Source organism: Pararge aegeria, chromosome 15, assembly GCF_905163445.1.
Source record: "Pararge aegeria chromosome 15, ilParAegt1.1, whole genome shotgun sequence".
In the NCBI taxonomy this organism is placed as follows: Eukaryota; Metazoa; Arthropoda; class Insecta; order Lepidoptera; family Nymphalidae; genus Pararge; species Pararge aegeria.
In genome coordinates this window covers 17,731,274-17,744,717 of record NC_053194.1, presented here as the reverse complement: position 1 = coordinate 17,744,717, position 13,444 = coordinate 17,731,274, and the positions used below count along the sequence as shown (strand labels likewise).

General features: G+C 37.4%; 2 protein-coding genes across 6 annotated transcripts; both read right to left on the bottom strand.

Moving 5' to 3' along the window:
• Window positions 1-1,805: 1,805 nt before the first annotated feature.
• On the bottom strand, window positions 1,806-10,612 carry LOC120629941 (cytochrome c oxidase assembly protein COX15 homolog). Its single transcript, XM_039899033.1, has 8 exons — window positions 10,418-10,612; window positions 9,401-9,598; window positions 7,816-7,948; window positions 5,414-5,546; window positions 4,766-4,952; window positions 3,764-4,025; window positions 2,976-3,244; window positions 1,806-2,532 (listed from the first exon to the last, which is right to left on the bottom strand). Exons 2-8 carry the CDS (start codon window positions 9,563-9,565, stop codon window positions 2,392-2,394), a joined length of 1,290 nt encoding a protein of 429 aa, XP_039754967.1. The 5' UTR covers window positions 9,566-9,598; window positions 10,418-10,612; the 3' UTR covers window positions 1,806-2,391.
• Window positions 10,613-11,604: 992 nt separating this feature from the next.
• Window positions 11,605-13,442, bottom strand: LOC120629939 (tubulin alpha chain-like). Of its 5 annotated transcripts, none has more exons than XM_039899032.1 (5): window positions 13,332-13,442; window positions 13,039-13,246; window positions 12,474-12,946; window positions 12,028-12,384; window positions 11,605-11,959 (listed from the first exon to the last, which is right to left on the bottom strand). In XM_039899032.1, the coding sequence occupies exons 2-5, from the start codon at window positions 13,064-13,066 to the stop codon at window positions 11,702-11,704; spliced, it is 1,116 nt and encodes a 371-aa protein (XP_039754966.1). In that variant the 5' UTR covers window positions 13,067-13,246; window positions 13,332-13,442; the 3' UTR covers window positions 11,605-11,701. The 5 variants fall into 5 exon arrangements, with proteins under 5 accessions (XP_039754966.1, XP_039754962.1, XP_039754963.1 ...); XM_039899028.1 differs by having other exon boundaries at window positions 13,327-13,389; XM_039899029.1 differs by having other exon boundaries at window positions 12,675-12,946; window positions 13,327-13,389.
• Window positions 13,443-13,444: the final 2 nt, after the last annotated feature.

The window sequence follows — 13,444 nt, the reverse complement described above, 5'->3', positions numbered from 1 at the left end:
AACAGTTACACAGATTAAAACCAAATAGACGTAACACTTTGCTCTCATTGATAAACGGCGGCATTATTTTGATTAAGATCGACTGTCTTTATATTTTGTCCGATCCGAAGTATCTCAAGGTGATATTCATAATGGCCTTTGGACACCTACTCAAATCTTCATATAGCATTAAAATGTGCGCTTTATATCACCTGACATAAATTGTATGACGAGTGGCCGACGCGTGGTCACGCCTGTTCCACTTGTCGTATACTCCTAGCACAAACATGTTGAATAATATGCTTTATTTCATATGACGTAAAACTCACGTTCCTTTGCATTAATGCTGAATCAGTTTTTGAGTTGATATCGTATGCGGAGCCTATAATGAGTAAAGTTTTTAAGGTGAATTGTATGTATCTATTCACAGTCAAACACTTATCGCTTATTGATTTGTTTCTATAAAAAACAATAATTATTTATATGATATTCTGAAATAGTATCCACCACAAAGTTCATACCTCTATACTCTGCTGAGAAACAGTTTACTAATACTAATATTAAATACCTACTAATTGATAATAATTATATTGTAACTGAAGAGCCTAGTTAATTGACCCCACTCACAAAACTAACCCTCAAAGTATGCCCAAAATACATCGATACAAACAAATTTTTCAAAAATATACTATAATTATATTAAGTATGCATAAGATACTGTTAAAATATGTGATTTAATTTTCCATAGTAAAATAATTTTCCTTTTAAACACTTAGGAATTCTTGTATGGTGCTAAGAGGTTGATTTTTTTTTCTCTCAATATTATTATTAACTATTTTACACAAAATAAAATATATCTTATGTTGGTATATACGAAATGGAGTATATTATATTAATATAATTTAATAATAGTCATAACAATAATAATAATAAATAAATTTGAATTGAATAATGTTTAATTTAGTCGACACACCTACTTATTCAAAGATCTGTTTAAAATAATTAGCTAATATACCTAAAATCTACTATGAAATAACGATTTAAGGAATGCATTAGCAACTTCTTTTTGGGTCGTAAGATGGAGCTATGGTTCAATTCTACAATAACAACTGAACTGAAGCCACACAACTATATTTAATTGTTTAATTGCTAAATAAAAGATAATCCTTACTTTTACATTATTTTCAATTTCGATTTTTTTTTTATTTTGTGTGATATAAAGTATTGATGTGACTTAGCGGTACCGTTTCTATTAGCTATATAATACCAAGAAATGTATTTCTTTGTTTAGTCGTACCTACTACTACTAACTGTATTGTGTCAAGACACAGTCGCATGCATTCGCGCTCACAAAAGCACTGCCTACCAAACTAAAAAAAGAAATCATCTTATATGGAGATGGTTTTTCTATATCTTTTTGCTTATATAAGCCCTACCGCGGTCAAACACTGCACGCCACCGGAATATAGTAATACATGGCCGAAGGTCTCAGTTTTGTACATAAACGATAGGAAGAGTGTGTAAGCAATAATAGCATTTTAAATTTTCCAATAAAATCACATTGTGAATAATTTATATTATTTGTTTTCTTTTGACTCCATCTCGAAGTGTCGACGGGTCAAGTACACAGCAACTTATTTTACAAACGTAAGTTAAGTATAAGAGTCCCGTCACGCTCTGACGTTTGATAAGCGCAGTCAGTTGACGTGTGACAAAATACCAAGTCGCGACCTAGGAACAATGAGTAATATTAGATCGCGACGTCACGCCACGTTTATCAAAAAAGGGGTTAAGGGGAGATAGGGTAAGGTTTAATGAAAGTTTTATTTGTAACAACCTCATTTATTCGCTTAAACCTAAACTAAACTACACCAATGTTTTAATACTGTTTCAATGGAATTACACTGAAACTTAATACAAAAGACTACTTAAGTTAAGATAATAACAAATAATTAATAAATGCTACATTAATCGTGGCTCCTTGTTATTGGTTAAAAAACAGCCTGAAATTGTAGTCAAATTGATGGTAACGGTATTTCAATACAAACCATGTTTCGCCGTATCGAATTAATTATGACAGCGTGCATATTAAACAGCTATTGCAAAATAAGTTTAAACAAGTGTCGCATAGTGCTAAACTATAACATAGTGAGTCAATTGAGCCGCTTGACTAGGCAATTAATAGGCGCGGTGTGGAAAGTGCGGAGATCTTTCACCTGTCCGCGACGCCTGCGGTAGGCCGGCACGGCTTTGCTTGCGCGCCGATACTTTCTATGAGTATACAAAGAGCCGGTACTCTCAGTGAGTATACAATGAAGTTGACTTTAACTCACTACATATATAAAGCACTGTGGTGGTACTTGACAGTTTACTCTTAAGTGATAAGATATACCAATCGACTCGTAATGATCATCACTTGGGAATATATTTGAGCAGCTTGATCTCGTGCGTGAGCCAGATGGCCAGCGTGAGCAGCGCGAGCGAGCCCGACTGGTGGCCGGCGGCCAGCGGGGTGGGCACGTAGTGGAGCAGCGTGAGGATGCCGAGACCCACCTGCACACACGCACAGTTGAGAAAGCCCAAACATCTTTTATTAAAAATGCCTTAATATAAAGGTTTTTTGTAATTTTTAGTGTCTTGTCATTAAGAGAGTGAGAGATTGTTATCACGAGAGTGTAGCTGTGACTGCCCCAGTTGTTAGGACTTCTCTTAACCTGACTTTTCTAATTTATGTGCGTTATTAAAATATCACTTGCTTCAACTGTGAAGGAAAACAACGTGAAGAAACCGGCACGCCTGAGAGTTCTCTATAACGTTCATAAAGGCGTGTCAAGTTTACCAATCGGCACTCGTCCAACGTGGTGGACTATGCCTATAACCCCTTCTCATTTTGGGAGGAGAGGTTGGTATGATGATGATGATATTAAGATATCTACGTATGTGACACTGCACATAGACCATAGGGAAAAAGTGAGTAGGGACCAAAGCGTACTGACCTGAAGCCAAGCCATGGCGCCCACGCCGTTGGCCACGCGCCTGGCCACCGGCGACAGCGGCTTCCCGCGCGCCGCCAGCCACAGCGCGCTGGCGGCCAGCAGCGTGGCGGTGCCGAGCACGCGGTGGTCGAACTGCACGGTGGTGGGGTTCTCGGTGAAGTTGCGCAGCGCGGGCGAGAAGGCGAGGATGTCTTCCGGCACCCAGCGCTCGCCCATCTTGGGGAACGAGTTGTACACCAGCCCCGCGTCCAGGCCGGCCACGAAGGCGCCTGCCAGCAAAACTTAGTAGCTCAGCAGGAGAAGAGGTTTTTTGGGAAGCTCTTCTGGGTAAGTTACCGCCATGCTAATTTCTAGTGTCGCATTTCTGTGCTCCGATCTGAAGAGTGTGGTTGCCATTGTGATTATAGAGACATGAGGCTCCTCGCGTTGATGGACACAGGGCGGCACTTTATAAGAAGTGTGCCTTGCATGTTGTTCGAAATTTTGCTCCGTTTGTAAACAATGGGTTTTCTCTTTCAGGTGGGAATGTGGGGCAGGAGCTCGGCTTCACTTTCGTGGGGCCGAATTCGAATCCCAGCACGCACCTCCGACTTTTCTAAGTTATTGCGTTTCAAGTTATTAAAATATCATTTAAATACAAAATTCGATAATTTCATTAATTCATTTATTATTTTTTTCCTACAGCCAGGTACTGACTCTCAACTACTTAGATGATAGGGGAATTATTAAAGGTGATCTCAAAATATCTCGCACGGCAATGCAAAAAACAAGTAAAAAAAAAAACTTACCCGACACAGCAGTGAAGAACGCCATAGCCTTAACAGTGTGTGCGAACGCAGTCGTGCTGCGCAACTCTTTAATGCTCTGGAAGGTGGCCCGGGCGGGGAAGGGGCGGAGCACCCGCAGGGCTCCGGCCAGCAGCCCCGAGTACAGGATGAAGGCCAGGCTGAGGTGCGCGGCCAGGCGGTACTGCGACACGCGCGGCACGTCGCTGGGGCCCTGGAACCGGTCCTCGAGGCCCGACTTGACCATGTACCAGCCCATGAGACCCTGCGTGACAGTTCAATACCATCTTGACACCGATACCCTATCTTATTTTATTCCTACCTACAAGTTAACCCTTGCAGTCTCACGTGACCGTATGTGACGTTTTTTTTAAACTCCACTATTTTATTTTATTTATTTATATTCTTATTCTAACACTATCATTACATAATACTTAAGCTAAAGCGATAGTGTAGCTTTTTATAAAAAAAAAAATAATATACATAATTATACAATAACCCACATTGCGATCCTTGTGAATTCACTCAGAGCGCAACAATACAAATCACATTGCTCTGATATGACATTGAGGATGCGGAGGAAAACCACTATCTTAAAGAGAAAGCTGTGGCCTAAGATGGGACGCGTTTTCTTAGAAGACGCTACCAACTTATGCCTACCAGTGCGAGACCGGCATTCTGTCGCCTAGGAACCTTAGTGCCCAGCGGTTACCGTCCAGCCACTAGCACTTCAATTCAAAATTCATTTATGTAGGCCCAATATAAGCACTTTTGAAACGTCAAGTCTGTCTGTTTGAAGTGACTCTACCACCGGTTCGAAAGGCAGATTCTACCGAGAAGAAGCCGGCAAGAAACTCAGCAGTTGCTTTTTTCCAACATCAAAAATTTACATTTTACATTTGAACATTCATTATTCTATCTTGTGAGTCTTGTCATTAAGAAACTCACCAATTGTATAGTAAGCAAATTTCGCAACTGCTGATTAGCAGCAGAAGCCCCGCTCACCTGTGCGGCCACGAGCGCGCAGTAGGCCGCCACGCGCGCCTTCATGCCGCGGTCCAACAAGCCGCGCGCCCAGAAAAAGGCCGCCGGCACGAACACGGCGGCGCCGATGGCGCGGCCCCACGTGCGGTGCGCGTACTCCATCCACCAGATCCACTTGAACTCCGACAGCGTGATGCTCGAGTTCTTGCTGCAAACGTTATTTAAAAAAAAACTCTACTAATCAAAGACGATTGCTAGACACACATTTAACTTTCACCAATCGATTTTCACTAGGCAACTCATATAACCTTACATTTATGGTTCTTGCCACAAGGAGATATTTTGTGTTTGTATCATATTTTTTTTTGATTTTGCATATAGAATCAAGGTAAAAAAATGTTTTTTTTTTAATCTGCCAAGTGTCAGTTTACGACTCCTCTAAACTATAAAATCAGCCTAATCGGTGTCTTAACTTCAGACGACACCGATTAGGCTGATTTTTTTTCTCGAGGAATCAACTAAATCCCCAGGAATCCGATTATAGATAGATAATAAAATATACGTAAGAAAATAATGTAGGTCAGTAAATTACTGTACGTAAGTAAATAATGTGTGTAAGTAAATTATAAGGCTCATAAATAGCTACCATATAGAATATGATATACTTACTACTTATACTCGGGAAACTCCTTATACCTCGCGAACTCCGTCTGCCACTCTTCCTCTGTTCTAGGGAGCTGTTCCCCCAGGAGTTTCCAAGTCACCATCGACAAACCTGACTCTGTTAGACGAGTTACACCACCTGGACACAGCGAATTACTTGTTAAAGGAAAACGTTGTAAAGTAACAAAAATTATCAGGAAATATGAATTACCAAAAAGAAAAAATTAAAGGATCCACCAACAATTATTTCATATATGATTTCCAAGGTAATTCTGGACCTACCAATGCGTAAGTTTAAACAATGTGTTTAATAAGTCGTAGTTACTAGACGATTGATAAATTTCTTAACGACAAGGCAGGAAAGGCAAGGAAGCAGGCTCCGCTCTCATCTCTCACAAGTTGAGAATAAAGAAAAAAGAAAATTATAAAGATTGTAAACTGTTAAATGATGTTGGAAAAGAGCAATTTGCTGAGTTTCTAGCCGAATCTTCTTGGTAGATTTTGCCTTCCGAACCCGTAGAAGAGTCACTTACAAACTGACTGACTTAACGTTTCCAAAGTGCTCCTAAACTAGGCCTACTTCAAATAAATGAATTTTGAATTTTTGAATAACCCCTTACTTTAGGTTGATATGTATAAGATAACTAAAAGAACAGCGGAAAAAACCAAAAAAGTTTGCTTTAGAATTAGCAGTATTCGAAAGAAATTATGGGGGGTTGGTATATACAGGTTTGGCAAATATAAAAAAAAAACAAAAATGTTTAGTCATGTACACTTTATCACAGGCACTTATGAAGCGTTCATACATTTAACATGTTACACTAATGTTAGTGATGGTGATAACTGTATTCGTTAACGTAGGAGGCTAAAGCTAGGAGGGTTCCAAACGCGCCCTGATCTAAGAAGAGCCCACAACAAACTTAGCCAGGTTTTTTTTTGTTATCACCATCTCACAGTCGAGTTAATGTAGAGCTTAGAGCAATTCATACCCAAGCTTTTTTATCATACATGTGATCCTTAATATAATAATAATATTAAAAGTATTTAAAAGCCAAACTGGGAACCTTAGGACAGCACGACCGCCGACTATACCCGATAATTGCTGCTGAATACTTCAAACTTTAAAACCAACTCTTTTCTGCTGTGCTTTCATTTAATATGTACAAGGCAAGGCCAATAAAAGAATTTAAAAAAGCCATCAAGGCATCGGACGGTCAAATAATTTCTGCAAATACTTTAATGCCCGTTTTCACTAACGACGAACAAGACAATGCCTAAATAAGTGACACCTAATCTTAGTAGATTCCTAGGCATACATTAACCGTTCACCAAGTTATTAGATCGCCTAAATTATTAGTCGCGTTCGAGTTAGCGGTGCCTAGGTTTAGTTAACGTTAACGTTTGTAAGATAATAAAACCAGCCTTTACTGCTGTAAATTTGGCAAGAAAAGAAAAGCAGTTTTAATACGAATTTAAAACTCTGTCCTTATGTTCACCTTGCCATAAGTGTGTACAAATAAAATTTACTTTAAAATGGGTCTTGGAAAAAAAACATATGGTGAATTGAAACAATTTAAGTTTTCAATTGTCTTTATTATAATATGTTATTAATTATATTTTAACCAAATTGTACAGATATAATTATTCGCTATCACTATTCTGACAAACCACGTTTTTAACAGTTAATCCTCAGCATTCCTTTTCATGAAATTTATGTAGAAATAAATAATAGAGTCAATTCACGGGTATAACTTAGCTCTGACGCTGACGACTTTGGTAAAAGACACAACAACACTGACGCGGCGTCACACGTTCATAACTAGCCAGTCAAACACGAACTAACTATAATTAGTAGAGATGTGCCGAATATTGAGTATTCAGTACATTCGGCATATTTTTTCATGTTCGTATTCGGCCGAATATTCGGTTCGGTTGAAAAAAATATTCTTAATATCTAAAAAACAATAATGTGAACTAATTACTAAAAAAAGTGTGGTTCCGAAAGTTGTACATAGTTTTTTGTAAATGAAAGAAACACTACTTTCTTACCAATTATTTACTGACAATATAAAAAGATTAATTTCAATAAAATTTTATTTAAATCAACTGTTGTTTTTTTGTTACAAATTATAAATTACAGTTCAATTTTTAAGAACACTACTTTGAGTAACAACTCTTTTCAGAAAATAATTCGGCAAAATCATTGGGTTCCGTATATTTAGGATCCAATGTTCGACTGAGCATTCGTATTCGGGTTGAACCTACATTCGGCGCATCTCCTATAATAAGAAATAAGTTATCTCTGATGTAATAATATAACAGTTATTTGCTTCCATTAGTGCTGGTAAGTACAATATCAATGATATAGTAGATTGAATATATAAGAACCAGATACCCCGCGGCCATACCTAGCACCACTGCAGCAACCACCATGCCACTGCAGCCCAGCAACCAGTAACCGACTGCCTTCGAAGTCTTGGGTGGTGGGGACGACGAGCAGAACCGTGCGATTATGCCATTTGACTTCAACAGGTTGCTTAACTGAAAAAAGAGCATTTTCAGTTTTGTTGGCATTCAACGTGTAACGGAATTACGAAATAGTTGTGTGTTGTGTGCACAAGTATCAACTGTTGTAGATACTTATGCACCCTTTTCATATCATTTTGCATAGTGCATGAGGAAATTTCATTAGACGGCCGATTGGCGCAGTGGGCAAGACCGTGGGTTCGATTCCCACATGAACATGAATGTATTTCAGTGTCTGGGTGTTCTCTGTATCTGTATTTTTAAGAATCTATGTATATTATTCATAAAATTATTCATCAGTCATCTTAGTACCCATAACACAAGCTACACTTACTTTTGGGCTAGATGGCGATGTATGAATTGTAGTAGTTTATTTTTTATTTATTTATTTATAAGAAGTCACCCTGTAAAAATATTAAATCAAAAGAATTTCGAATTTCATATTTATTTATCCATACAAACTTATTCACCATTTTTACTGATGACACAAACCTCATCATAATCATCACATCAACCTATTACCAGCCCACTACAGAGCACGGGTCTCCTTCCACAATGAGAAGGGGTTAAAGGCGTAGTCCACCATGCTGGCCCAGTGCGGATTGGTGGACTTCACACACCTTTGAGAACATTATGTAGAACTCTGAGGCATACAGGTTTCCTCACGAAGTTTTCCTTCACCACCATTGAAATTTGTGATATTTTAATAACTTAAATCACTTAAGTGATATTTTTATAACTTAGAAAAGTTAGAGGTTCATGCTGGGATTCAAACTCTGCCCCCCGAAAGTGAAGTCGAGCTCAATGCGCTATCACTGCTTCATGATGACAATGACATGACAACCCTATTAAAGATAAAATACCGACACGTGCATAGTACCTACACTACACGCCGCTCACCTAATAAGGTGACAGGAGCCATTTGATTTTACTTTTGCGTGTGATGTTGGGGCTGATCTCATTTCTTTCATTAAAATTATGGCAATGGTTAATTTAAAAACTATTAGTGTTTCAGTTTCACAGATAAGTTTCAGAGACAGTAAATAATGTACCTCCTATACATGCTGTATATTTATCACTATCATTACCCAATATCCCACTGCTAGGCACTGGTCTACCATTTCATAGCAGAGGGTTGTAGAGCATAAACACAACATGAGGGTTGGCTTGTTAAAATGTTTATTAAGAAATGGGTGTGGAAATGTTTTTTCAAAAGGCCCTTAAGAAGAGCAACATGAACTGGCAAAATGAACTTTTTGATTAATTTCAAAATTCAAGCACAGCAAGATTTAGTACCATTTTGGACTTTATATATTACTAACTATTGTCCGCTTCAAGCCAATCAAGTAACGCTATGATAAAAATAGTTTATTGGTTGCTTATTTAGGGTGTTGAAGAAGGACTAACTAACAAACAAACACCTTCTCAATTCTAACATTAGTTGGGATAGTTAGGATTTAAGCTCACCTTATACCCTCTCCTGATTGCAACGTTGCTCTTACAACATCGTGTAGATGTGATGAGTTGTCTGGAGGCAAGTTGTCCGTGTGTGCTTGTGTGGGACGCCAGCAGCTTGCTTGGTACCGATCGCAATGTGTGCGTGCAGCGACTTAGGTGCAGTATGCTCAACATTTTTATTTTATCTTTTTAATTATGTTTTGGAAGCTGGAACAAATTTTCAAAGCAGTTTGGTTAACAATACAATATGCATGCATTTACAATTAATACAGATTACACAAAAATAAGTGGATTAACATTATATGAGCTCTTGGGAACCACTGGAAACAAGTGGCCAAGGCCATCACTCTGGATTTTGGAACTCCATAGAAAAGACCTATGTCCAGCAGTGGACATCAATCGGTTTAAGTGATGTGAATGCAGAAGAAAAGCGAAGTCATATATTATTATTAAATTGAATCAGAGGAACTCTCTGATGGTCTCTAGTTATAACTTTGATGTGTATTTGATGCCTCAACTTTTTTATCATGTTATAAACTTCTTTATTTAGGTTTAATTTTAATTGAACACATATTAAATTGATCAACTATATAGTAAATATTATTTAGGTTACATAAAAAATGTTCAATAATTTCAATTGAACATTTTTTATGTAACCTAAATAATCTAGTTCTAGTTTATGAAAGAACAATATTTTTAATAGTTACTAAAATTCTGAGCACTAGTATTCACCGCATAACCACTAACCGTAAAAGTTTTTATAAACAATAATTATTCAAGAATGAGCGTTATTCATAAATCGGAAGGGATGCAAGAGGTTGTGCTTTGAGGGTTACCCGCGTTTAAACTTAACATTACATTTAACTAATCACTGAAATTAATCATTTTATTTTTAAACATCTAGAGAAATGAAATCGGAATTAAAACTATCAATTACTGATAAATATGTGGTTGCACAACATTATTCGGCAATCGCTAATTGTAATCTGTATTAAATAAGTGTTAAAAAAAGCAAAAAAACCTTACCGAATAGCCAGTATTTGTGTATTCCTATTATATATTGTATTTCATTTATAACGTTACGTCTTCTCGTATTTTTAAATTTATTTCCAATGGAAATTCGAAATCAGACGAAATCAAAACAAATCAAGATGAATGATATCAAACTTCAAAATTCGACACTTATGTGATGTGATATGTCAAGTCTTGACGTGCACATAGTATATACAAACCATAAAAGATAAGAAAGCAGAAGGAATATGAATTAATAAATATACTTCTAACTTCAACTGGCCGACTTAGCTTGACGCGTCAGGGACTGACAGCTTTATGCTGTCAACTTCCTCTCGCCACTGTTTTTTAATTTGATCAGTTGCTAATTCTGCTTTTTTTGTAATTTAGTAATTTAATCTGCGTGTGTTAAATTCGCGTTAGATTGCTAAAATAGGAATAAAGGGCTCAAAGATAAACTATTATTAAAGTTAACGTATTTTGTGGAAGAGAAAAGACTGTACACAAGATTAGTTTTACATAAGCACAACTTTGATTCCCAATTGCCACCCATAACCAAGGATTTCTATTGGAAAACCATTGCCTATAAACTGAGCAAAAGTTCCCAGGTCATACAAGGAACACATCCTGCAAAATGTTGCCCTGTGTCCATCAACCTGGAGCGTAGGTGTTAAGCCTCGCCTTAGTCTGTAATAACACCGGCAACCATGGCCTTCAGATCGGAACACAGCATTATGACAATGCAGCAGAAATAAGCATGGTGATAGTACTTCCCCGGACCATCACTGTCACAAAAGCTCCATTATTTTATTTTAGGAAGTTATTGTACTTCCTGAAAGAAATACATAAATAGCCTATAGCAGTCCACTGCTAGAGATCGGGAGGGTTTGCCCATAATCACCACGCTGCGCTGGGCTGGGTTGGTTTTTGCAGTAGATGGTAGTAGGAGGACCATATGAGGACTGAGGACGCGGCTACCCGTTCTCGATACTTCGTTATATTCCCTTCTTTTCTTCCGCCAGGTGTCACTTCGTACAACACGCTCGGGAATAGCCCTCCTCTTGGTGGTGATTTTGATCTGCCGTCATTCACCACACGGCATTAAAAGAAGAAATTATAGTTGTGCTAGCTAGTAAATAAAAGTTTATGAACATCGTAAAATGAGAAATCTGACCAGTACCGAATCAAGAAAAAATAAAATATATGTTTTTATATATCATCTGTACATATATATTGTTGATAAGGGTACATAAACATTTGTTTATTTCAAACTCATTTAAAATTTCATATTTTGACATTTCATGTTTCCATTTCTCTGTAATCGTTAGATAATGCTTTTATGTTGTGTATAGCGTTTTTGAATTCTTCTTCTTCAAGGCCTTCTCCTACGAAGTGATGTACGAATGCTCGTTTCGCGTACATTAAAGAAAATTTTTTGCAAATGCGTTCCCAAGCAATGCGGACTGCCGAAGAGTTGGAGACCATAACTACTGCTCTTTGCAACGCTGCTAAATCACCACCCGGTACTGTGGCAGGAGGCTGATAATTTACACCTATCTGAAAAGAAAAAGTGTTAACCACATCAACTATTGATGATTGATAGTCAAATAAAATTTAAGTTCTACCTTAAATCCAGTTGGAGACCAAGGCACAAAATGAACAGACCGTGCACTTTTTATATGATTTATAGCCGAATTAATATCATTGGGATTAATATCTCCTCTAAACAGCAAACAACACGCCATGTAATTTCCATTCCTAGGATCGCACTTTATCATTTGGTTAGATGGCTCAAAACAGGACATCATCAACTGATGCGTGGTCATGGTCTTGTAAAAACACTTAGAGGGAGAAACGAATGGAGCAAAAGTGACTAATGGAAAATGGATCCTTGGATACGGAATTAAATTCGTTCTAAACTCTACCAGCTCAACATTCAAGGAACCTTCGAATCTCAACGATGCCGTCATACAAGATACTACCTGAAAAACATGCATTATACTCGTATTATGATTCATTAGTAAATCACATTTTAAAGAAACGATTAATTACTCATTAAATCTAGAAATACCTGAGCAATAAGCCTATTCAAATTTGTATATGTTGGTCGCGGCACATCAAGTAATCTTGCTAATATATTATACAAAGCTTCATTGTCAAATATAAAGCAAACATCTGCTGTATCCATACAAGCATGTGTAGTCATTACAGCGTTATACGGTTCAACTATTATAGGTGAAATTTTTGGCGCAGGATAAATGGCGTACTCAACTTTTGAAAGCTTTCCATAATCCCTTGATAGACCATCCAGCAAAAGGGCGGTAAATCCTGATCCAGTTCCACCTCCGAAAGCTCGAAATATTATAAAGCCTTGCAAACTGTTGCAGTCTTCGGCCGCCAATCTTATATGGTTCAAGGTTAAATCAATCATTTCTCGCCCAATACCGAAATAACCACGAGCAAAGTTGCTGGCTGCATCTTCTTTACCAGTCAATAAAGAGGATGGACGAAACAGTTGCCTATATGTGCCGGTTCTTATTTCATCTTTATGAAAGGAAACAAGTGTTAATTCCGTACAATATATCCTATATTGTACGGAATTAATTTATGTATTTAAAGCAAATATAGTGCAGTACCTATTGGAGTTGTCTCTAAATCTATCATAACGACTCTAGGAACCACTTTTCCAGCTCCGGTATGACTGAAAAACGATTCCCAGCTATCATCATCTCTGTTTTCTAATATTCCGTCAGGTCTTATGCCATGTTCAATGCAATACAATTCCCAACATGCATTTCCCAATTGAACACCAGCTTGACCTACATGAATTTGAATTACTTCTTTCTACAAAGTATAAACAAAATTAGCATGTCAGCTTAGATTTAGTTAAATATACATTTAAATGGTTAGCTATAATAACTTACTCTACCCATTTTTTTAGATTAAAAAATAAAACATTTCTTTGTGCGTTAGCTACATTCTGTAAATTTTTCTGTTTATTTTGGGTTTCAACTTTCAACCAAAATCTTTTATAAAAATATG

Coding starts and splice junctions, on each gene's coding strand:
- LOC120629941 (XM_039899033.1), bottom strand. CDS start 9,565: ATGTTGAGCATACTGCACCTAAGTCGCTGCACGCACACATTGCGATCG. Junction 4,026..4,765: donor GCGCGCTCGTGGCCGCACAG/GTGAGCGGGGCT, acceptor ACTGTCACGCAG/GGTCTCATGGGCTGGTACAT. Junction 3,245..3,763: donor GTTCTTCACTGCTGTGTCGG/GTAAGTTTTTTT, acceptor TTTTGCTGGCAG/GCGCCTTCGTGGCCGGCCTG.
- LOC120629939 (XM_039899028.1), bottom strand. Junction 12,947..13,038: donor TTTAGAGACAACTCCAATAG/GTACTGCACTAT, acceptor CCTTTCATAAAG/ATGAAATAAGAACCGGCACA. Junction 11,960..12,027: donor GGTCTCCAACTGGATTTAAG/GTAGAACTTAAA, acceptor TTTTCTTTTCAG/ATAGGTGTAAATTATCAGCC.